Below are 23,399 nucleotides of genomic sequence, written 5' to 3'. Positions count from 1 at the left end.
AACAAGGCCTGTCTAGCTTTGAAACAACAAGATCTGCCTGTTTCTGAACAATGCAGGAAAAATTCAGACAATAGTTTTTATTCAAACCTGCTGCTTTAGTTATTAATTTATTGTTTTCTGCAGACGAAGTCAAAGCTTGCAAAGCCAAGACAGTCTACGTAAGATGCCCCGGCTGCCGAGCCTCAACCCTCCTGGGGTCAAGAACTTGTGGATCCGAACAGCTTTATTTGAAAAAGTTCTGGATAAAATTGTCCTTTACCTGGTGGAGAACAGCAGGTGTGTTTAGAGGAAACTCAGGCATATATTCTGGTGAGTTAAAACATTCCTGTTTCTCTTAGAAAAAACAAATTTGACTTATTTTTTGCAGTAAATTCTACGAGAAAGAGGCTATTCTGATGGACCCTGTTGATGGACCTATTCTGGCTTCGCTATTAGGTAATGAAATGGAAAATAGAATATATCTTTATTTTGTTTTTTCTTTCTAAACAGTGATCAAGTAGAGCAAAACACTGCAATGGTTGCAACTTTTTGGCTACGTAAAATGTTATTTATGTACATGCAATTTTTTATTTTTTTTTTTATTTTTTTTTTTTAGAAATGTTTACATCCATCCATCCATTTTCTTTACACGCTTGTCCCAAGTGGGGTCGCTAGGGGTGCTGGTGCCTATCTCCAGCAGTCAATGGGCGAGAGGCGGGGTACACCCTGGACAGGTCGCCAGTCCATCACAGGAAATGTTTACATATGGATGTCTGATCTAATAAATGTATGTCTGGAAAAGAAAGCAATTTGATTACACACTAAAAAGTAGCCTCAGTCTTGTCTGAGGGGTGTTTGGATTAAACAGATTGTTTCAGGTCATCCTGCTGCATCTAATGTGTTTAAGATCTGAGCTTTCTGCCAAACCTGGACTTTCCATTTCGTAATTCCTTACCATGTCTTGGTAGGGTTTGTTTCTGGTTATTGTTGTGTTTTGGGTCCAATTCTGCTTTTTAACAGCAAGTTAGATATTTTCCCTTAACATCCCCTGGTAAAAGGGTGGATTCATGGTGTATTCTGTGAAGGTGAGCTGCACAAGACCATGGTGCTTTCACTCCCATGATTCATAGCTGTTTTTAGCTTCTTTTTCTGTAATGTTGTACTTGTTATATGTTAGCAATGTCCTTCATTATGGTGTAAAAATAACTCTGGTAAATACTCATCTTTTTGAAGTAGGAATTTTGTCTGGTTTGAATGTACTTCTTAGACGTCATGGACACTTCCCCTGCTAAAATGTGGATTTAATTTGAAATCAAAACAAAGCTATAAATGCACTCAGAGAGCGCAGACCTCCGCCAAGTAGCTCATTTCCCCCAAAATATTGTCATTCTTAAGTTAACAACAGAATCTTTACAGAATCTTTCAATAAATTCCTTGATCCAGATGGTGATCTGGAGTATCGCCAATATGTAAACATTTCCAACACACGCAATTTCTCGCAATTTCTGCAAACTGACAAACTGACATAATCTCCTTGGCAGAGGTAACAAACAAAAGATAAAAGATAAAGCAGTACTGCAGCAACATGATGATAAGATCCAAGTAAATATATATATATATACGCAATAGTGGTTGAGAACTAAGAAATGAAAGGATTCTGGGCCTAGTCAAAGTCCAGATCTAACTGATACTCCCTGGGGAAACCTAATATGGGCTGACCATGTAAGAAACATCTAAATCATGTCATAACTGAAACTGGAGAGGGGGAAAAAGTTCTTCTAAGCAGTATCAGAAACTGGTGACCAAAAGTACAATTTCACCAAAATAATACTATTCGATCAGAGCAAAACTAGCTTAAAGATTAGGCAGCAGAAATATGCATAATTGTTTTATGTTTAATAAGAAAGAAAGCTAAAGATGCTGAAAGCCGATCATATCACTATCCCTGTCAGGGAAAAATGAAAAGGTTTGACATCAATATTAAAGAACTGAATTTTGAATGTCTTCATTTTTCTAATTTAGCTATATGATAAAACCTAGATATTGAAAACATAAAATCTTAAATCTACGACAGCAGTGCCAGACAGGAGAATGTTGGCCGGTATAAAATCCATGCTGGACAGTTCTGCACATCCTCTTCATGATGTGCTGGTCACCCACAGAAGCACCTTCAGTCAGTAACTCATTTCACCACGCTGCATCACAGAGCGCCACAGGATGTCATTCATGCCTGTGGCCATCATACTGTATAATTCATCTCTCTAACAGTTATTTAAATCCATTAATTATCATTGTCATGATAGGCTTAATGGATTTAACCCACATGCAGAACACCACTGGAGACAGAATAAAGTTTAACAGTGTTTATTATGGAAATACACAGGATTATGCAGGATCTGGTTCTGGTGCAGGTCCGGGACTGGATTCACTAATATCTGGAGAGATGAGAGTTTGGTTAGCCAGGCAGTTGTTGGCTTGACGAGTGAGTAGAATTCAGATAATACCTTGAAGAGGTTCTAACAGATCCGTGAGAGGAGGAACCGGTTGGGTCCAGAGTCTGTGGGGGTTGCAGGGAGTTCAGCAGCAGCAGCGTCTAGCTTCGAGCTAGAGAGTCTCAGACTTGGGTTTGTTTCCTAGCTCTTTCCCAAGAACTGGTGAAGGAATCCAAAACTGAGATCTTCAGGTTTGGCTTACGTGGGCAGGCAGGCAGGTTTCCAGGTTATGCTCATCCAGAGCTTCAGACCTCAGTCAGGTTTTCTGTGAGCAAAAGACAGAGGCAGGTTAGAAAGCTAGTTTCTCTCAAGAGACAACCAGTGTTCTCAAAGTTTTCAGAGGCTCAGGTTCGCTAACCAAACTAGGTCAACACTCCGGCGTCGAAGGAAGGTCTGACTGCTGCGTATGTAGGAAGGTCTTATGATTAGCTGATGATCCTCAGGTGTGCTGAGGACTCCAGCCCAGGAAGCCCACAGCGCTCTCTGCTGGAGACAGGGGGCAGATCTCCAGATCCCAACAATTATTTACTTATTTCATTACTTCAGTATGTGCAATAACACGGTCCTGTGCAATAATAGTAAATAAATGTAATGAGCAGCACTGTAAATTCTAAATACTGTTAATTGTATTTACTGAGATCCTTTTCTTTTTTTATTCTTATCAATGTTTATGGGGGAGAGGCTGTAATTTTAGTGTCTTATACTATATTTTATTTTTCTTCTTCTGTAAATGGTTGCACTGCAAGAAAAGAATTTCCCGCAAGGGATTAATAAAGTAATTCTGAATCTAAAGAAAAAATATACCTCTTGATATAAGAAAAAAAACTACCGTTTCATTTTAAGACAGATTATTCCCCAGCTCTGTTTTGCTGCCTCCTTCTAACAGTTGGACCTTGTGCTTTGGAGTACACAAAGATGAAGACTGCAGATCACTTCTGGACAGACCCGTCGGCTGACGAGTTGGTTCAGAGACATCGCATTCATAGCGGCATCTGCAGGCAGGATTCTCCCACAAAAAGACCTGCACTGTGTGTAAGTTTGAAATCTCACTGGTTCTTTTTAATCTTCTTATCCACATTTCAGCTTTTTACCCTGATAAATCAGCTGTATTAGCAGACATTTCCTCTCGAGATGCATTAAGTGAGGCACAGTGCGTCCCAGGAGCTGGAACAGGGTGTATCTCAGTCCTTCACACTTATTCATCCATTATGCTGTCAGTGAAGCAGGTCAGCTTGGCCTATCTTACAAAGCAAAGTGCTCTATAACATTCGTGTGCCAAGGAGCTCTATGCATATGTGTGTTTGGAAGAAAACAAGATGCATAAGGACAGCTATATTGATGTACACGAACAAGTAAGTGTGAGTCATCGGTCTGTTTTGTGATTGCACAGATCCAGAAGCGACACTCCAGCAGCAGCATGGATGAGCGCCCTTCACCCTCCCCGTCAGCTCGAGAATACGTGGAGTCACTTCATCAGAACAGCAGAGCCACGCTGCTTTTTGGCAAGAACAATGTGCTGGTGCAACCGGTAAACCTGAATCCTCAGACACATGCTACATACAGTCTGCTACTAATGTAGACTAATGTAACATATCAAGAATAACATCTTAAAATGTTACACTTTCTGTCTTGCTTTATTTGTATTAGATAATGAAAGAGCAGCAAATAAATTGTGAAAAGTTCTAAAAAGAATGAAAATCAAAGCTGGTTTTTATAAAGTTTCACAAATAAAAAATAAAACCAGAAAAGTGTAAAATCACCTTCTGCTCTAGTTTCAGATGCAAGTTTACTTTTTCACAACCAATTATACAAACAGACTAAATTTTGTGAGTTGCTGGTACAATAGCTTAAGCTTCTTTTGACTTCAAGTCACCGGTTATACCACTTTAATATAGCTTAATGTAAATTATCCCATTCCAACAAGTACATTTGAAAGAGACAAATAACACAGCCAGGTAAAAATCATAAATTATGATGCAAACTGGCTTTAGCTTTCAACCTCAGTCAACATCTGTGCTGCCAGCGTCCCTGTCTCTAAAATGTGTGTACCTGTATGGTCAGAGTTGACATGAGGGATCACAGATTCTCACTTTTTTTTTTTTTTGTACAGCTTCTGGTCCAGTTTTGTGAATATGCAAGCGTTATAAATGTGATCTCTGATTCTCTTCACCTGGCCTGTCACTTTCGGTGGATGGCTGGCTCGTTAGGTTTCGCAGACGTGCTTTACTCTTTCTTATTTTAAAGATACATTTAACATGTTATTCTGAGTTGTTTAAGCCTATAGTAGCATATTCCTTCGTCTTTGTCATGCTTCTTTGTTCACTAATGTTCTGATACAAACCTGTGAAACCTTTAAAGAACACTTGTGTTTAAATATGGAAATTTGATAAGACTTTCACCAGAAATCGTCCACTATTTGCTTAGCAGAGGTTTTCTAAAGACTGTGAACTTTCACTAGATTTAATGTAGAGGGGTCAGAATACATGTACTTCCACAAATTTTTTCATTTATCAAAATATGTTTATAATTTCTCTTTCTCTTTACAAGTATGTATTGATTGGAATGTAATATAATGTGGTTGACCATTTTTTTTCTTACATTTGATGTTTGCTGACATAACTGCCATGTTGCTCCTGCTTTAGAGGGACGACATGGAGGCTATCCCCGGTTATCTTTCTCTGCACCAGACTGCTGACCTCATGACACTGAAATGGACCCCTAACCAGCTCATGAACGGGTCTGTTGCTGACTTGGACTACGAACGCAGGTGCAAAATAATTTAGGTGATAATGCATTATTCTGAGAATAACAAATATCAATATGCTGTTCTTTTCCTAAGCGTGTCTGCATTTTTTAGTCTGTTTGTAATTTTGCTTTTTTCACTAGCTGTGCTGTTTTTATAACACTCTGTGTCACTGAATAATGCAGTGTGTTTCTCCTTGGGGGGGGCTCAGCGCTCTGAGTTACTGCTGGTGATCTGATGAAGCCTGTTTTCAGCTTACCAGCAGCCAACAGATGGCTTATTGACTGCAACACTGCCAGAAATCTATCAAACCAGCAAAACCATGTTATCTTCTAAGGCTTTCACATGGTTACCGGCAACAAACTAATCAATCATGGCTTGTTTATGTGCATGCTGCTGTGCTGATTTTTTTTTTTCCTCAGGACAAAAACAGAGGTCCACCAAGTGTTTTTTTTTTTATTCTTATTTTACTGACCCAATCCTAATTTATGCTTTTCTTTCTTTTAACTTTAAGTATTAATATTAGAATCGGTTTCTGCTTCAATGACTGCTGTTTTATCTGTGTTTTTTTCAGTGTATACTGGGACTATGCCATGACAATCAATTTTGAGGAGATTGTATATTTGCATTGCCATCAGCAAGGTATAACTGTCTACTTAAAATCTCGGCCTTAGAGGTATAGTGAAGGATTTTCGTAATTTTTTGAAAAGACCTTCCCTCTCCACTTAAGAGAAAAAATGCACATGTACAACCCTGAACCCATTCTTGAGACGGAACGCCTATTATTCTGTTTAAAAGGTGCTGTTTGCATAAAAGATTTAAAATTTTTCACGTAGGACGGCCTTACATATCACCAGAAAAACTGACAAATAGGAAGACCACTTATGTTGATGAACAACCCGGAAAAAGAACATCCTCCACTATACCTTTAACAAATGATTTGCAGTAAAGACTTGTAGCTGTGTATTGATGATCTCTTGTAAGTATGAAGGGTTTGATAGGTTGTCATACATCTGTGTCCTGTAGTGGACAGTGGGGGAACGGTGGTGCTTGTCAGTCAGGATGGGATCCAAAGACCTCCGCTTCGTTTCCCCAGAGGAGGCCATTTACTACAGTTCCTCTCTTGCTTGGAGAACGGGCTGCTCCCTCACGGACAGCTGGACCCTCCACTCTGGTCCCAGAGGGGAAAGGTCAGCATATTGTCCATCCACGACACAATACAAATACTTACAGCTGGGATCCTGGCAGAAAGCAGGACTACAATGTTAAAGGAAGATTATCTGAGTAAAAAAAAAATCAATAAAAATAGGATTTGGGTTTTGAAATAGACCTATTGTCTCATTGCTGCATCGTCCTTACTGAAGCGGATGACTGTGTGCTCTTCTCTCTCTTGCATTGCTAACACATAACAAGCAAATACCTCAAACACATATGCTCAAACTGTTGGTTTATTATCCTGCACAGGCTCTTGTTTCTGCAGTGCTGTGAAAAGTATTTGCCTTCTTACAGATTTCCCTTGTTTCTACATTTTGTTGTCACAATTGAAGGTTATTGATTAAAAAACATAATTTAAATATCAGTCAAAGATAACCCAAGTAAATATAAAATACAGTTTTGAGATAATTATTGCTATTGTTGAGGGAAAGACATTTAATTTTTTTTAACCAGTTGAAAAAAACTGACCAGTTTTACTTAGCACACCCAGCCTGCTTACAGCCTGAAGAAATGTAATAAATAGAAGCTTTCTGACAGCATGAATTAAGTTAAAATGTTTTTAAAAAAGCACCTCAGCATGCATTTTTTCAAATTAATTCAAGAGTAGATAAGAAAGAGTGTTTACTTCAGTCAGTCTGGAAATTTTTATTTAGAGAGCTTTTTCTGAACTGTTGGGATTACAGAGGACCACAATGAGAGTCATACTTTACAAATGCAGAAAACATGTTAGATGACAAATCCAGTGGGTCAAAAAAGAACCCAGAACAACACCAGCTAAGTCATTTCCCTGTAAACAGATAAATAGAGGAAATATTGCACCTCTGCTGCTCAAAAGAGACAAAAAGGAGTCTTATGCGGGTCGTAAAAACAAAAAACAGCAACATCTGATTGAGACGTTTAGGGAACCATTCTCTCGGCTGAGAGACAGAAACTAAACTCTTTGAATGTTATGCTTCCTGTTAAGTCTTTCATAGATAAAGACATTATTTCTGGACGGTACCATGAAACCAACAATCCTGGTGTGGGTAGAGCTCTAGTATTGGGCTGCTTTTTTGTTGCATAGCCTGGAAAGCACACATTTTAGGGTTATGCAGCAGGGCAATAATCCAGAGCGCAGCAGCAAGTCCATTTCTGAATGGCATAAAAAACAATGGCTTCAAAATGGCCTACTCCAAGTCTAGAAACCTGACATTGTTTAAGTTGTTGAGCATAGACCTTTAATAGGATAATAATGCTGTAAAGAACTCAAATGTGTCTAAATTCAAGCATTTCTGCAAAGAAATGATACTTAAACCATCCACAGTAAGGTAACAGTCTATTTGACTGTATTTGACCACAAATGGCCATTAGCATTTGTTAGATCAAGCTGTTATTATATTTAGAAGGTCTTAATTATATATTTTAATGAAACAGTACTAATTGCGTTTTTCTTGCCTGAAATCCTCTCTTAGTAACTGCATTTTATATTTACTCTCGTTAACTTTGTCAGATTTTAAATTTTAATTGATAATCAGATGCACTGTGGAAATCAAAGGCAAACACAATATTAGTGGAGGTAGAGCTAACAACTGGTTTCCTAAAGGTTTACATTTTTGTTGTTGACTTCAGTCTGACCCTGTTTTCAGGGGAAGGTGTTTCCCAAACTGAGGAAGAGGGTCCCTGTGGGATCTGGATCTACAGAGTCGGTCTCTGACAAGGAGGAGGATGAAGCCACAGACTACGTCTTCCGCATCATCTTCCCAAACAGCCTCTCTGATTTCAGTGAGTTTCTAATCCCTTCCTTGGGGCGAACAGATCTGAGATTGTGGCGATAAAATGAAAATGTCGCTCCTTGTTTGTTTCAGTGATCGTATCCCAGCACCGCCATCTGATTATTTTCTCTTTCCCTAAAATCGAAAGGACAGTCCGCCTCCCATACAGGGACTATGGTTGCACCCAGGAGGTGCTGCAGCCGTCATGAACAATCCCCCTCACTCACAGAAAGCAGCTGTAACACTGTCACACATGGGCTCGTCAGCTTTCCTCTATTTAATTCCTCGTGTCTAATTCCCTTCTGGTCTAGACTGTACCTTTGGCCATTCTTATTGATGTGCGGCATTATTAAAGCTACTTGTATTGTGCCTTTCCAACCACATCTCAATGCAGTTAACCTTTCAGAAACCTTTTTAATGGCTCAGGGGTGGATTTATCAAATATCCAGGCTTCCTACACAGTCTGTTTCTCCATCATCCATAGAAAAATATGCAAATTAAAACAAGAACTGTGTTGGAATCCTGATTTTGTCTGCTAATCTTAATTGTTTAATGTTTTTCTAGAAAATATCTAACAACTGTATGGTGTCTTTAAGATTAAATGTTTCTGTGTCTTCAACCAGGAATTAAGCTGTTCTATGAAGCACTCCAAACAGGTCACAGCTGATCAGCATCATTCTTTGACTTAGACTTAAACTACTTTTATTGTCATTTTGTGTACACACAGTGTATACAAAAAAAAAATTCATTTTGTACAGCTCTCATGAAATTTCCATTTCTTAAAGTGCAGCGGTGATCACATTCTGCTGGAGAGTTTGCTCCTGTGTTTAAAATCCTCCCTGTGCTAGTGTAATTTACCCCGAAAGCTTCTGGAAGCACAGTTTTTTAAAAGTGATAATGAGGATGAGTTTGGTTTTGCACACAGGGACACCTCCAGATCTGATGGATCAGGGAGCCGCCCTGTGGCAGCCCACTCTCAGGAAGCCTTCGTGTTCCTCATGCTCTCAGGGGAACTTCTCTGATGAGGCCTCGCACAAAGGATGCAACTATGAGAGGTAAGAGAAAAGCAAATTTCCAATAAAAAGCAAGAGATTGAGGACAGATACAAGGACTTTGAAACTACCCACAGGAAAATGATGTGACATTTGGCGGACTGGAAAGAGTGGGGGTCTGTGTAAATTAGCTGATAGCTGATTGGCCAATTTCTGCTGTATGGCAGCAGAATAGTTTATCTTTTTTTACAAAAGGTCAGCCTCAACCCTGTAGTAAGCTGTACATCAGAGATAGGCTAGAATTTGTTATGGAACGTATAAAGCAGATATAAATCAGAACAGCAGAATTATTAGAAGGGAACTGTACTTGGTTTTCACAGATTTACAGCCTAATGTCTCAAATTAGTCCCACGTTTTAGTAATTTATTCAGTAATTTCTATACACCAGAGGTCAGGGATTAGTGGACCGCGGTCCGGATCCAGACCCACCTGCTGGCTAATCCTGACCCAACCTGATTTAAAACACTTATAAATTACCGCATGGTGTCTAGCCCCGAAATCCCACATCCTACGTCACCGCTCCGCCCCTACAGCCTCCGCCTGTCCCTCCCCTCTCGCTCCGACTCTGGGCTCAAGGAGAGCATGTGCTATATTATTATGAAATTCAGGAACAAAACATGCAGACATGAAAGCTTAATTTAATATGACATATGAAAAAAATCCCCACCATCATCCAGCCAGCATATGTTCAGTTTCTGCTCAAATATTTTCCCTTTGTTGTGGATTTTTGTAACAGGGATAATTAGGATCATACATGGTTTGTATGACTATGTTTGTTCTCTGCTTCCAAACTTAGTATCTCTTCATCCATGCCTGAGATGAGAAGTTTCTTTTGAAGTTGTGAGAGGCGCTCCTGGGCATTTTCACTGGATTTGATTAAACTTTTAAGCTACTTGGTATAAAATAAATATTTTGATCGAGGTGAGAAATCTGCTTCCTGGTCTGTTGAATTACTAATAGTTTGCATCCAATCATTTAAATAAACAGTCTTAGTTTCACAAATAAGCCTGGAATGGCTTATTTGCCACTGTAAGGCCCACTTCTCTCATTAAGCCATAAAAAAGAAAAAAAAAAGGTCAGTTCAGGTGTGTCAGGAAATTGTCCATATACCAAACTGAACCATTGTTTTTCTCTTAAAAACACTTTTTAAATTTTAAAATGGAGAAATGTTCCATTTTCCTTTTTACATTTTATTATTTTAAAATTCAATGCATAACATGGATGCATAAAAACCTCATTTTATTTCAGTTTTAAATTCTGTTTAAAGGAACAGATTATAATTTAAAATGTCTCCGGACCTGTACGGGTTGATGATTTCCTTTTTTCGGACCCTGCTGATTTTTAATTAATATCCCTTTCTAAAGACCATCAATGTCTTTTATGTGCTGACCAAGAACTGAAAGCTCAATAAGGATTGTTGCTCACATGAAAATAAGTATTAGTAAGGAGGTAATTTTTTACCGCAATTATGATAATCAATTAAACTTTGGCTAATATTAGTGCAAACTTCTTTGTCTATATTAAAATTTAACTGGCTTTTCTTTTGCTAAAAATTGATTCACAGCTCAAGTTCTGTGTTTGCTGACTGGGGGGGGTGGGGGGTGGGGGGGGGCTGATTTAAAATATTTATGTTTTTCTTAATTTTCCTTCTGTAATGTAAAAAAAAAAAATCAAAATTTCTTTTTCTATAGAAAAGTCATAAAATCCCCTTTCAACATATTGATCTCTCCTGTTGTCATATGACTAAATACAAAAAATATCCAGTGGTATGAATACTTTTCTTGGATCCTCACACAGTTTGTCTTTCTACAGGACTCCTTTGAAGCTGCTGTGTGACAACATGAAATATCAGATTATCTCAAGGGCGTTTTATGGATGTATGAATTACCATATTTATTTTCATCAGTTCATATTCACTGTAATATATTGCTGTTCCATTAAATGATTAGTTTTCCCTTCTGTCAGGGCTGGCGTACTGCCGCCACCTTTCCACTGTCCGTACGCACCTTTCCGCCCTTGTCAACCACACCATCGTGGCGACCGACGTGCCTTGCGATGCCACTGGGGGGCTCACCACAGACGTTTGGCAGACGTTCCTTAAAGACTGCACTGTGAGCTCCATGACACATGCTTCACTTTAACTGCAGACAGAAGGCAGTCCACATGCTCACACATGTACACATATAACCTCCTTTCACTCTCTCTGCCACCTGTCCAAACACGGCTCAGAATGATTCTGCTAATCATGCAGCTTGCAGTGCTGGTCTCATGAAACCTGACTAAATGTGTTGTGAATTAGACCTAAACACCACATCTGAAGTTTATGATTGCATTAATCAAATTTATTAGGGTTCAGCAATGTTGCCTGGCTCATTTCAAAACATTAAAACGTTGCTTTATCCATGAATAATTGAATATGAGCTTTGATCATTACTGAGGCTTCTGTGTTGTTTTGGCACATTATGAAGTGTGTGGCAGATCCTTTTCATTATTTATAAAGGAGGTAAGGGGGTTTATTAACAAAATAGGCATGCGCTGGACTGATCAAAGGCTTGTGCTGCTTTTCGTTAGACTTACAAAGAGCAGGAGCTGCTCCGTTTGGTGTACTTTGGCGGCGTGGACCCCTCACTGCGTAAAGAGGTATGGCCTTTCCTGTTGGGTCATTACCAGTTTGGGATGTCAGAAGATGACAGGAGGGAGGTTAGTGGCTCCTCATGTACAACATACCTTCTGAGGTGTTTTGCACCTCTATGACTGACTTTTGATTACTCACTTTTTGAACGTAGGTGGATGAACAAGTGCGGGCTTCCTACCAGCAGACCATGAGCGAGTGGTTGGCATGTGAGGAGGTTGTCCGCGAGCGAGAAAAGGAGCAGCATGCTGCAGCTTTGGCAAAGTGCTCCTCTGTTGCGAGCGTGGACAGCTCCAGTCAGAGGATGACCCATCATGATTCCACCGTGAGCAATGAGGTAAAACCATTGCAAAACATCTAATAACATTTATTTACAGCTATGACAAGTGGCTGTGGGCAAAGTATCTTTATTAGTCTCCCCCGGGAGGAATTTTCCCAGGATACAGGAATAAGCTGCACTATCCTACATCTCAATCACAAATAAAAAGTTCCGGGAATAATATTTAATACCAACATTAGCTCATTAATATCAGTTCCACAAAGGTCATATGAAATAATGCAAATCAACATGTGAAATTACCTCTGCTCACTATGTTTTTTTACCATTTCTTACCTTTGGTTTGCATTACTATACCTGATCTAATGAGGAACAGAATAGATCTAATGTGTAGGAAGTCTAATAAAAAACATGCATGAAGTTATAACCCCAGAGTGATGCCCTTTACCACTATGAAAACATATATTTATATTGATATGGTCATTTTCTATAATCTACTCATAGTTTTGCTGCGGGCTGTGGTTTTATGACTCCAGTAAATATTGTTTTCCAGCAGGAGGTTGCTCCTAGCTAAAATTGTTATGATCAGAGATCATAATCCATTCTGATTAATCTTGAGAGTCATGTGGATAGAGATGACAACCAAAATAAATGCTTAATAAAGCTAATCTGAAAAGATAGTGTACTTGAGCATTACTCGTGCATATTTGTGAAATATTTATGACATTTACTTTACACGTATTATGAAAATACTCAGCGAAAGATTGAAACTGTTTTTTATTGTGAACTGCGCAGAAAAACATTCCATGATGTTCAATCTAATATCAGTTCTCTGTCAGGATAAAAAGGGATTTATATAAATTGCGTCAGTTATTTCATAGGCGTGTTACCTTATGACACATTACTGGGGTTTCCCTTTTTTTATAGGCCCAAAAAATATATATAAAAACCCCTTTAGATTTAAGGGCTCATAAATATTTTGTCATGATGGGTGTCACAGAGTAAGCCCAAGATGCAGAACACACACGGAGGCACTGGTAAAAGTCCAAAGAGTTTATTAAAGGCACAAGCACATGAATCACAGTTCAGGCAGGGGACTGATTTGCTGGGGGCTGTGCGGGGAAAGGGAGATGGCTGGATGTGAGCTTCCAGCTCACTGCAGGAAAACAACAGGGGAAATCCACATGGGAACCTCTTAGGGAAACTCCACAGGGGAAGTCGTCAGGTAGCATCCACGTAGAATTCTTGGGTTGGCTCACCAGGGCAGATTAGCAGGTTTCCTAGAGCGTCAGGCTTGGGACTGGCTTCCTATGATGCAACTCTCCCAGAGCTGCAGGCCAGAGACAGGTTGCCAGAGAGACAGTTCTTCCAGAGCTTCACAAGGAAACAGGAGGTTAAGCTCATCCAGAGCTTTCACGAGGAGACAGGTGGCTAAGCTCATCCAGAACTTTCACGAGGAGACAGGGGGTTAAGCTCATCCAGAGCTTTCACGAAGAGACAGGAGTCCTGTGAGGCAGAGACAAGGAAGAATTAGAATCTGATCTCACACGAGAGATAAAGATTCATCTGTAACAGAGGCTCAGGAAGCTAACCAACTAAGATCAACACTGCGGCGTGGAATCCAGGTCTGAAGGCAGCTTAAATACTGTGGTCCTCCTGATTAGTAGATCAGCCACAGGTGTGTGAGAGGCTCAGCTCAGGAGGACCCACGGCGCACTCTGCTGGAGGCAGAGGGTAATCTCCAGAACCTGACAGTGACTCCAGCCCTAAGAGAAAGAGACAAAAGAGAGCAGAAGAGGATCCTCGGCGCCCTCTGGTGGGCAAGCCTGAGAATCCCAACATATTTTAGTTTATTGAAAAGAATATGTTACTCTTTATAATGTATTTTTGATGTATGTTAAAAGAGGAAGACAACTGATTACAAAAAAATATACTATTCTACTTTCTTGTGAAGGAATAAATTGTATAGCTTCACATATTTTTTTATTTCTGTGGAAAAAAAAAAATAATTCACCGTATTATAATGATATGGTTTTAAACCCTGATTTGATGCATTTTGTACATACGAAAAAACAAAATACTATTTTTTTTTAATTCTTCAACTTATTTGAATACATTCTAAGATCAAAACAGCTTTAAAATCTAGGTTTGTAATTAAAAAAAAAATTGTAAAATAAAACAAAAATACCCTCTGCCAGGGCTTTGAGCAATTTTAAGACAGACTAAGACGTTTTGCTTAGTTTAAACATTTCATTTTATTTAATAAATGTATTGCCATGGTAGAATCTGTGGTGTGTAATTTATACACAGATTTAAATGATTTTAGTATTGGGTAAAGTCCAGATCATGCCAATAATAACATAAAAAAAAAAAAAAAGAAAGGGGATGTGTGTTGTTATGGGTTTATGCCATGTTTTTTTGGAGTTATTCTTGCAAAATGAACACAGAACAGGATTAACACTTTTCAAATTTTCTCCGGACTTTTTTCCACAGTCTCATTCCTCTCACAGCTCCGACAGGGAAAGTTTGGCTCGGCTCCAGAGTGATTCCAGCAGCAGCACACAGGTATAAACACTTACTCTGTAATCTCCTCTAAATACAAAAAAAAAAAATAAATAAATCAACAAAGTGCTTGTTTGCTGTATAAAGGTTTTAAAAATAACTTCTGATAGAAAAGAGTATCGGACAAGAGTTTGTGCTCTTTTAAAATGTTCTTCATCTTTTAATCCTTAAGTAATTTTTTTTCTATTTTAGATCAGCTATTCTCGGCTAAGTAATGAAGTAACCAGAAGTTGTGTTTGTGAATATAATGCTTCTGTTCTGCTCCTATTTACTTGAACCCAGTCAGCCTCAGCAGATGGTCACTCAAACTGAGCCTGGTTCTGCTGTAGGGTTCTTCCAGATAAAAGGGAGTTTCCTCTCCACCTTCGCTACATGCATGCTTGGTCTGAGGGATTGTTGTAGAGATTAATAAGTCGATGCAATCAGCTGGTTTTGAACCAATCTGACTACATGATCTGGTTAAAATGTCTCTATAAAATGCCTTAAGATGACATGTTTTCAATGAATTGTAATTTAATTGAATTTATATTTAAAGGAATTATGCACCAATTGCAGTTTTTTAGGTTTTGCCCAGCTGATGTTAATGTAAGATGTAAAACAGCAGTCTTTCTCTGCTTACATTACCAAGATAAAGTAGATCTTTATCTTAAATATGGGATTTCTAAATGGCTGCCAATAATTTCAAATGCAGCATAACAGACATTGCATTATTTTTGTTGCATATTGCAATGGAGATACTGCAAAGGATTGACACACATTTCCCTAAATATACATTTTTAACATTATCTTAGGGCCTCCAACATTTTTTCTAACCCTGTGTATCATTTCTTAAAAGGATATAGTATATTTGTATGTTGTTTTTTCGTTTTATTGAAAGTGGTAAATTTTTATTTACTCGACATTTACCAGTATAAATATCAGTAAGTTTTTTATATCACCTGTCCAGATGAGCAACCCCTTTTAAATATATATACTAAACTAAATGCTATAACTGCTATGTTATACATATAGGAGAAACATTTGTTTTATATAAAATAATAGATGGTAGAAAAAGTGTATTGAGAGTATTTCTGCACACAGTTCAGCCTTCTTGTTTTTTGCTAGAAGTCTTGCTCTCTCCTTGTCTCATAGCCTAAATGAAGGCAAGTCTTTTCCCTTCCTTCCCTTTCCCTTTTAAAAAGCTTTTCAATTCCTTTGCTTCCTTTGGTTCTAGATTGGCTGCAATGCCCACTCTAAAGAGTGTTGTCTTCAGTGCAATTAGTCAATAGAGCGCTTATGGAAAAAATTATTTCTGACCATTTTTTACCTATTAAGCTGGAAACTATTGGTTTTGTGCCACTAGCCACTTTCTATTTGCTTTTAAGAGGTAAGACAGACTACATAAATGCAGTGTAGCTCACCCCCCATTTTCATTAAATAATATTTCACCAACAATTCAAGGTCAAAATGCCATTATCTAAATTTGTGGCCTGAAACATTTATCATCTGGAGGATAATGAATGGTTCTGAGCCTTGTCACCGATATAAGTGTTTTATTCGTTTTTCTGGATACATGACTTTAAGATTATGTTAATATGTTGTTGAAATTTCTTCTCTTTTGTTAGACTTCCTTCTTTTTTAAGTATTATAATTTTATAATTGACTATAAAAAGTTAAAAAAAAGTATAAGTGGAACTAAAGACTAAAGAAAAACTTGCTAAGTGCTTTGTAAACTCTAAATTTTTTTTTTTACTATTTTTTTTATCAAGAACAAAAATTTAAAAGAACACAAGAAAGTCCTTTTTAAAAAAAATAATTTTCTTACAACTGCTAATCTTAAAGTATTGATTTAATCTGGACAATCTAAACCAATGTTTTACATTCTTCTTCCTGCTAGTCCTCCACATCCTCTCAGCCCTTCCCCTGGAGTAGTCTGTTTCCTTTTGGCTTGTTCTTTCAGGTCTTTGAATCTGTAGAGGAGGTGGAACAGCCCGAGTCAGAGTCCAAGACCGATGTGACCAAACAAGTGCCGAAGATGCCCAACGAAGCTGTGCAAAACGAGTCAAGCTCGCCAGACTCAGGACATCCTTCCTCACGAAACTTCTCCATCACCTCTGGGCTGTCAGATGGCTCCTTCAGCACAGAGGACAGCTCCGCACCTGATGCTTCCCAGAGATCCACAGCTGCGCCTCTGATGCCACAGATCTCAACCAAGCCTGCAGGGGGAGAGGGTGAAGGGCTGACAACTGAAAGTCAGGTGGCAAGAGAAGAGAAGGGCAAGGGGGAGGAGGGGAAAACATTTGACAGCATAGATAAAGGAGAAACTACTTTGCATCCTGGTACAAGGGAAAACAAAAAGTCTGATAAAGTGAAAAAAGAAGAATCAAGCTTTGAAGATAGAGGCCTAAAAATGAGCGTTAAAGAAAGTCCTCAAGGAGATCATGAGGCGATGAAGAGTGTAGAAGTGCCTAAACGTGAAGAGAGAAATGTTAGACACATTAAAGAAACTGAAAAATTAAATTCAACTGTCCCGTTTTCACAAGATAAGGAACATTCAAAAAGCCTTAAAGAATGTGAAGAGGAACAGATTCTGGGCGCCTCGACACCAGGAGGAGCTTATAGCTCATCTCGGAGAGACGAGACCCAGGCTTTGACTGAGTCTGATGAGTCTCCGTCAGCCATAGAGATGGAGGAGATCCCTAAAACCAAGGTTTCCATGGCACCCTGGAGCAGGAGGGGGCACTGTGAGACTTCCTCCTTCTCTGAGGATTCAGCAGCACATGTGGAGCTCAGGCAGGAGGTGGAAAAGCTCAGTCCCGAAGGAACGGAGTCCCTGCTGACAGAGCCGGAGATGGAGAGCCTTTACCCTCCTTTCGACTCTCTTCCAGCGGACGAAAACACTAAGAATGAAGTAACCCCTCAGGAGTCAACTGGGAGCCCTTACTCTGTATGCACACCTTTTTTTTTAAAGATGCTAGATTTATTTCTGCCATTTATTTCTCAGAGTTGGATAAGGCAACCTTAGGAAGGGGATTTTAAGAAACCTCCAGTTTGAAATAATTTTCTAACCATTAATTTATTTTATATAAATTAACTCAGTGAACAGTGAATTGTATTTATTGTCATAATCAAATTTGTTTCAGCAAGAGCTTTTGGATCTATACACACTAAATCTGCACCGTATTGAAAAAGACGTCCAGCGGTGTGACAGGAATTACTGGTATTTCACTCCAGCCAACTTGGAGAAGCTGCGCAACGTCATGTGCAGGTAAAACACTGACCCCTGCAGGGACACCATTTACCATATGATGACAGCAACGCTTTCACACCCTTATGTGAAACAAATTATTTAATATTAGTGACTGACAAAAACAAATCGTTTTTAGAAGACTGAAAACAATTTTACATTAAATAAAAAAAAAAAAATTTTTTTGCCTTAAGTCTGCCTTAAAGGTACACTATGCAACCGGTGTTGATTTTCCAGGGAGGCTCCCCCCAGAGGGCGAAAGTAAAATTGCACTGTCGTAAATATGCACAGCTGTTCTCCTGGTTTCTCCGTCAAGCCAGGCGCGGTTGTTTTGAGCTTAGCAGCGAATGACTAATGCTGCGTTCACACTGGACATAGCTGGCGCGACAGAAGCAGCGAGTTTACATGCAAAGTCAATGGTTGATGCGCGTCAAGGCGTAGCAAAAGGTCCCGCGGCGCGTTTTGAGATGCAGGCGCAGCACGTCTGAGCAGCTGAAGCAGCGCGTTTAAGCATCTGACGCAGGGAGAGAGACACAGCGCTGATGATCACTCCTCTTAAACAGTTTATTGACGCCTAAATTAACTGAAAATGCAGAAATCTGCCGGCAGAATATGCAGTTTGGATTATTTAGATGAAAAACACCTACCAGCTGCCGCGGTGAACTGCGAGGAGGCAACCCGGCCAGAGGCTGCTGATGGGACCCTGCTGTCGGCGCATACCTGGTATGTGGGGGTCTGAGCGGCTCTGACAGAAAAAATATGGAAGGCAGGATAATAATCTGAATGAACTGACTGCACTGATTACGTTTTCAGGTGTATTTTCTCACTTAAAAACATATTAAAACTACTTTATTCCCACTGATCACAGCAAATATAGCTGCAAGGCAGAGAAAGGATAGTGAAGCTCCGTCCAACGCGCGTCAGACACACTTTTGCACCGCGCAGCCAGAGCAGCAAAGCTGCTTCAGCCACGCGTCAGAACTAACTGGTACAAGCAGCAAAAATGAAGCAGCAGACGCGATTTTGCTGCTTTTGCTGCGTGAACGTAGCATAACTGCACAAAGATTGCCACTGTGCTAGCAACGAGAATGCTTTTAACTGGGGGCGTCTAGCAGTTCTCGCCGTAAAGCAAGACTGACTCTCACGAGACTTCTGAGCCTGTGGGTGCGGGTCGGTGCTCCTGCAGTTGCAAGTGCAGTATTTCCCCCACAGACCACCAGGGCGGCCGAGAATACCTTTGTTCAACCTGAAATGAATCATTTAATCATCCATAACGTTATGGAACACATTAATTAACTGAAAAATTTTGCATAGTGTGCCTTTAAGTCTGTTTTTCCGATATAGTATTTGTTTTGTATTTATTGGATGCAATATTTTCTTCTATCACAAGCCCTTGCAAAAGTCTTCATACCAGGGCTGCAGCTAATGATTATTTTGCATACCGATTAATCTCTTGATTATTTTTTTTATTTATTGATTAATAATCAAAAAAGCCAAAGATTCTTTAAAGAAGACTTTGCTAAATTAAACCAGGTGAAACTCACTTTTCCACTTCAGGAGTTTTGGATAGAGCACATTGACAGACAATTTTTTTTTCAATTTTTTTTTTTATTTTATATACAAAATGTTTATATATATACATATTAAAACTACTTTATATATATATATATACCTGTATATATATATATATATATATATATATATATATATATATATATATATATATATATATATATATATATATATATATATATATACATATATATATATATATATATATATATATATATATATATATATATATATATATATATATATATATATATATATATATATATAATTACATATCTAAGTGGGTCGCTACTCCAGTTGACGATTAATCGAATACTAAATTAGTTGATGATTGATTAATCACAATTAGTCCAATTCATTGTTTCAGCCCTAGATCATACCCTTTGAATTTTCTAACATGACCGTTTTTGAGATGGTAAATATAGCACTCTACCCAGGGTAGAGTTGTATAGGGTCCATGGACGATATTTTGATTTCAGAAGTGTGAGGGACGTAAATATTTTTTCAATATCACTAACTTCAGCGTGTTTGACCATCCAATCAAAGACCAGATTCAGTGGCGCATCAGATGTTTGTAAAGTGAGCTTGTCAGGAGTGACAGCGGTGACAGCCAATCACACAAGAAAAGACGATGGGCCAATCAGAAGTTTGTGGGCGGTCTAAACTCTGGGAAGCAGGCTTCAGTTCGAGCTGATGTCTGTGTAACGTTGTTTGTGGACATTATTAACCCCCCCCCCCAACAAAATTACGCCCATGATTGGGTCAACATAAGTAAACAAAGGAGTTTGCAGTTTTTCTATAGCTTATTTTATTTTTAGTAAATAGTAGCAAATATTAGTTATATTTTAAGAGTCTTTCTGTTTTTATACATATTATGGGGGATTCATAAAAGTATTTTCTGCTAAAAGAGCCAATGAAGGTGTGTTGGACACAGAGACTCATCAGGGACCTGTAAGCCCATAACGTTCCAGAGCTACTCTTCATTGTCTTGTGTGTATTTGTGTGGTGGTGGGTTTGGGTAAGAAGATTAAAAAAAAATTTTCATTTTGCAAGGTGAAAAAATGTATACTTTCCAAGTTTGCTTCCTTTTGCATCCCTTAAGATTCTGCTAGTCTAAAGTTTTATAATCCCAGCAGTTATTTGCTTCTATAAATGTCACTGGCTTGCTAAATGATGGATATCATTTTGAATGGCTTGTCTCCAGTGTCAGAATGATATTCTGTGAAATGCCTCTAAATCTGCAGGAAGGGTATGAGTCAGTGTGGGAAAAAGCCACATGGGGTTAAGGTCAGCTCTCTTTGTTGCATATTAACAGCTACATCTGGAGGCACCTTGACATCGGATATGTTCAGGGAATGTGTGACCTGCTGGCTCCTCTTTTAGTCATTCTCGATGATGGTGAGTCAACACCCTCCCCCAGTTTCTGCTTGTGTGATGTATTTTTACAGATTTTGAATGAGCTGCAGAGGAGACTCTACACACTCACTTGTCTACTCCATCTTTTCCTCCCAGAGGCCAAGGCTTTCAGCTGTTTTAGTAAACTTATGAAGAGAATGAATCAAAACTTTCCACACGGAGGAGCTATGGATACCCACTTTGCAAACATGCGCTCTCTAATCCAGGTGATGGAGTTTTAAAATAGAGTCTGGTAATAGCCAATGAATCCAATCATCACTGATTTTATCTGCTTTCTTCAGATCCTGGATGCTGAGCTGTTTGAGCTCATGCATCAGAACGGTGACTACACCCACTTCTACTTCTGCTACCGCTGGTTTCTCCTTGACTTCAAACGAGGTGATGAAATGGTGTAGGCTGTTAAAAGAGTCGAAGCCAATTATAAGGAGACAAGATTCACTACCCTTGAAGTTTGGCTTTTGGTTAAGCATCAAGCAGGGATTAAAGCAGGCTGAGGGTTCAGATTTAGTTATTTTTTTCTTGACTGTTTCAGCTAGGCAAACGCAGTTAAATATTAAAACAAAACGGGTAGAGAGAAAAATGACAGAGGGAATTTTGTTACATTATTGTTGCAAGCAAAGAACACATTTTGTGATTGGAAATGAAAAAAAAAACACATTTTTAAACGTAAGTTTAAAAAACGTATGTTTAAAAATGTGGGTATGAAACTTTGAAAAAATGTTTTTCATAAAAAAAAAGGTTTTGAGAATAAATTTCCTGTTTTCTCTGAGTTCTTTTTTTTCTCCTTATTTTAACTTTTTTTCTCCTCAAATTTCCTTTTTACAGATTTTACATTTTCCAATCTTATCATTTAAATGTAATGTCTTTTTTAACAGAGTTTATAATTTACATTTATAAAATAGGTTCTGTTTTCAAATATGCTGAGTTTAAAAATAAAACAATAATTATTGTCAAACAGCATTTTACACATCAGAATAAAGAGTCACATTTCTATTGGTTTCCATGGAGATAAGCCACATTTGTACTGGTTAATGAGTGCATCAAGAGCGTTATTGTTATTATTTGGCTTGAAGTCAAGAGAATATGATCTTTGAAATTTAATTTGAAGGGAATGCAGATAGTAAAACCCGGTCTGCAAAAAACAGACTGGGTTTTTTTAAACAGCTGGGACATTATATAAGTAAAATCTCAAAAAATATATAACAATAATAATAATAAGAAGAAGAATAATAATAAGAATTATTGAAGAAAAAATGTAAATAAAAAAATTTTATCTTCAAAAATGTATACGCTGAAATAAAATCAAAAACTTTTTTTTGTTAAAAACGAGTTAATGTAAGTTAGAATCTATGTAATGAGATTCAAGAGTTTAAGGTGTCCAAAAGTAAAAAAAAAATAAATAAATAAAAAACAGATTATAATTTACAGATTATTTGTAAAAACTCATAAATACCAAACCTCTGTCTCTCTGTGTGATCTCTGTCCAGAGCTGGTTTATGACGACGTGTTTGCTGTCTGGGAAACTATTTGGGCCGCAAAGTACGCCTCATCAGGTCACTTTGTTCTCTTTATTGCGCTGGCTCTGGTGGAGGTGTACAGGGACATCATCCTGGAGAACAACATGGACTTCACAGACATCATCAAGTTCTTCAACGGTAAAAGACAACTCTCAGCTAATGTTCTCAGTACCTTGTAAAATCTGCAGTGTTCATTGCTGATCAGGTGAAGAAAATAAACCCCAATCAAACAATGTTAAAACTGGTATTCACTCTAACTTAGTTAAATATTTGTGGTGTATAAAACAGCCTTTTCTGATATCAAAATAAATTTGATGACCTGAAAATGTTAGAGTGACTAAAAAACAAAAACAGGAAAAAAACTCTAAAGGGAAAAATGTGTATTTTTCCAAAGCATGTAAATCTCAATGAGGCACAGATTCATTTGCTATAATAATAAGACAACTCTCACTCATAAGAGTCTAATCCAGGCTCCTTTCATTGCTCTGCATTCGCTCACCAGGGTTCCTGCTGACAAACAACATAATGGTGATGATGAGGTTTGATTAGCTCGGTTTAATGGCAAACAGAGAAACAGACGTCAGATAATCAGTGCTATTTGAATCTGTGAAGATCTCTGAGAGGTTAGACACAAAATATTAACCAGCAAAAAAGGCACAGTTCTGCTTGGATCATAATGGTTTTAAATGAGATTTAATGCCTAGGCAAACATTAGGGATTCATTTTTCTTAATGGGAAATCTTCTTTCTTTTTCTCTTTTCCTGCATGCCTTAATTTATTATTACAAAGAACAACAAAATCACTAAATTACAATGGAGTATTAGGGCTAGAGAGTTTTTTTATTTTATTTAGAGAATAAATTCTTGATATTATGAGAATAAAGTTTTAATATTAAAATAATAAAGTTATATTTTATGACAACTCTTTCAAGAAGCACTTTCTTCCCTAAAATGAGGAATGTTGAG

At 38.2% G+C, this 23,399-nt stretch overlaps 1 protein-coding gene across 1 annotated transcript in view; it reads left to right on the top strand.

Moving 5' to 3' along the window:
- The window catches only part of sgsm1a (small G protein signaling modulator 1a), a 45,313-nt gene that overhangs the window by 18,930 nt on the left and 2,984 nt on the right, over positions 1–23,399 (top strand). Inside the window, exons 5-24 of the mRNA XM_038290062.1 lie at positions 124–276; positions 368–435; positions 3,358–3,503; positions 3,862–3,999; positions 5,114–5,238; positions 5,789–5,856; positions 6,241–6,404; positions 8,055–8,190; positions 9,106–9,235; positions 11,045–11,109; positions 11,198–11,343; positions 11,804–11,932; positions 12,019–12,201; positions 14,635–14,706; positions 16,643–17,629; positions 17,826–17,950; positions 20,817–20,899; positions 21,014–21,123; positions 21,199–21,295; positions 22,405–22,572. Coding sequence (XP_038145990.1) covers positions 124–276; positions 368–435; positions 3,358–3,503; positions 3,862–3,999; positions 5,114–5,238; positions 5,789–5,856; positions 6,241–6,404; positions 8,055–8,190; positions 9,106–9,235; positions 11,045–11,109; positions 11,198–11,343; positions 11,804–11,932; positions 12,019–12,201; positions 14,635–14,706; positions 16,643–17,629; positions 17,826–17,950; positions 20,817–20,899; positions 21,014–21,123; positions 21,199–21,295; positions 22,405–22,572 — 3,293 coding nt within the window. The remainder of the gene's footprint in view (positions 1–123; positions 277–367; positions 436–3,357; positions 3,504–3,861; positions 4,000–5,113; positions 5,239–5,788; positions 5,857–6,240; positions 6,405–8,054; positions 8,191–9,105; positions 9,236–11,044; positions 11,110–11,197; positions 11,344–11,803; positions 11,933–12,018; positions 12,202–14,634; positions 14,707–16,642; positions 17,630–17,825; positions 17,951–20,816; positions 20,900–21,013; positions 21,124–21,198; positions 21,296–22,404; positions 22,573–23,399) is intronic.

The sequence above is a fragment of the Cyprinodon tularosa genome, unplaced genomic scaffold, assembly GCF_016077235.1.
Source record: "Cyprinodon tularosa strain WSP-4 unplaced genomic scaffold, ASM1607723v1 ctg275, whole genome shotgun sequence".
Classification (NCBI taxonomy): domain Eukaryota; kingdom Metazoa; phylum Chordata; class Actinopteri; order Cyprinodontiformes; family Cyprinodontidae; genus Cyprinodon; species Cyprinodon tularosa.
This window is presented reverse-complemented; position numbering and strand designations above follow the sequence as displayed.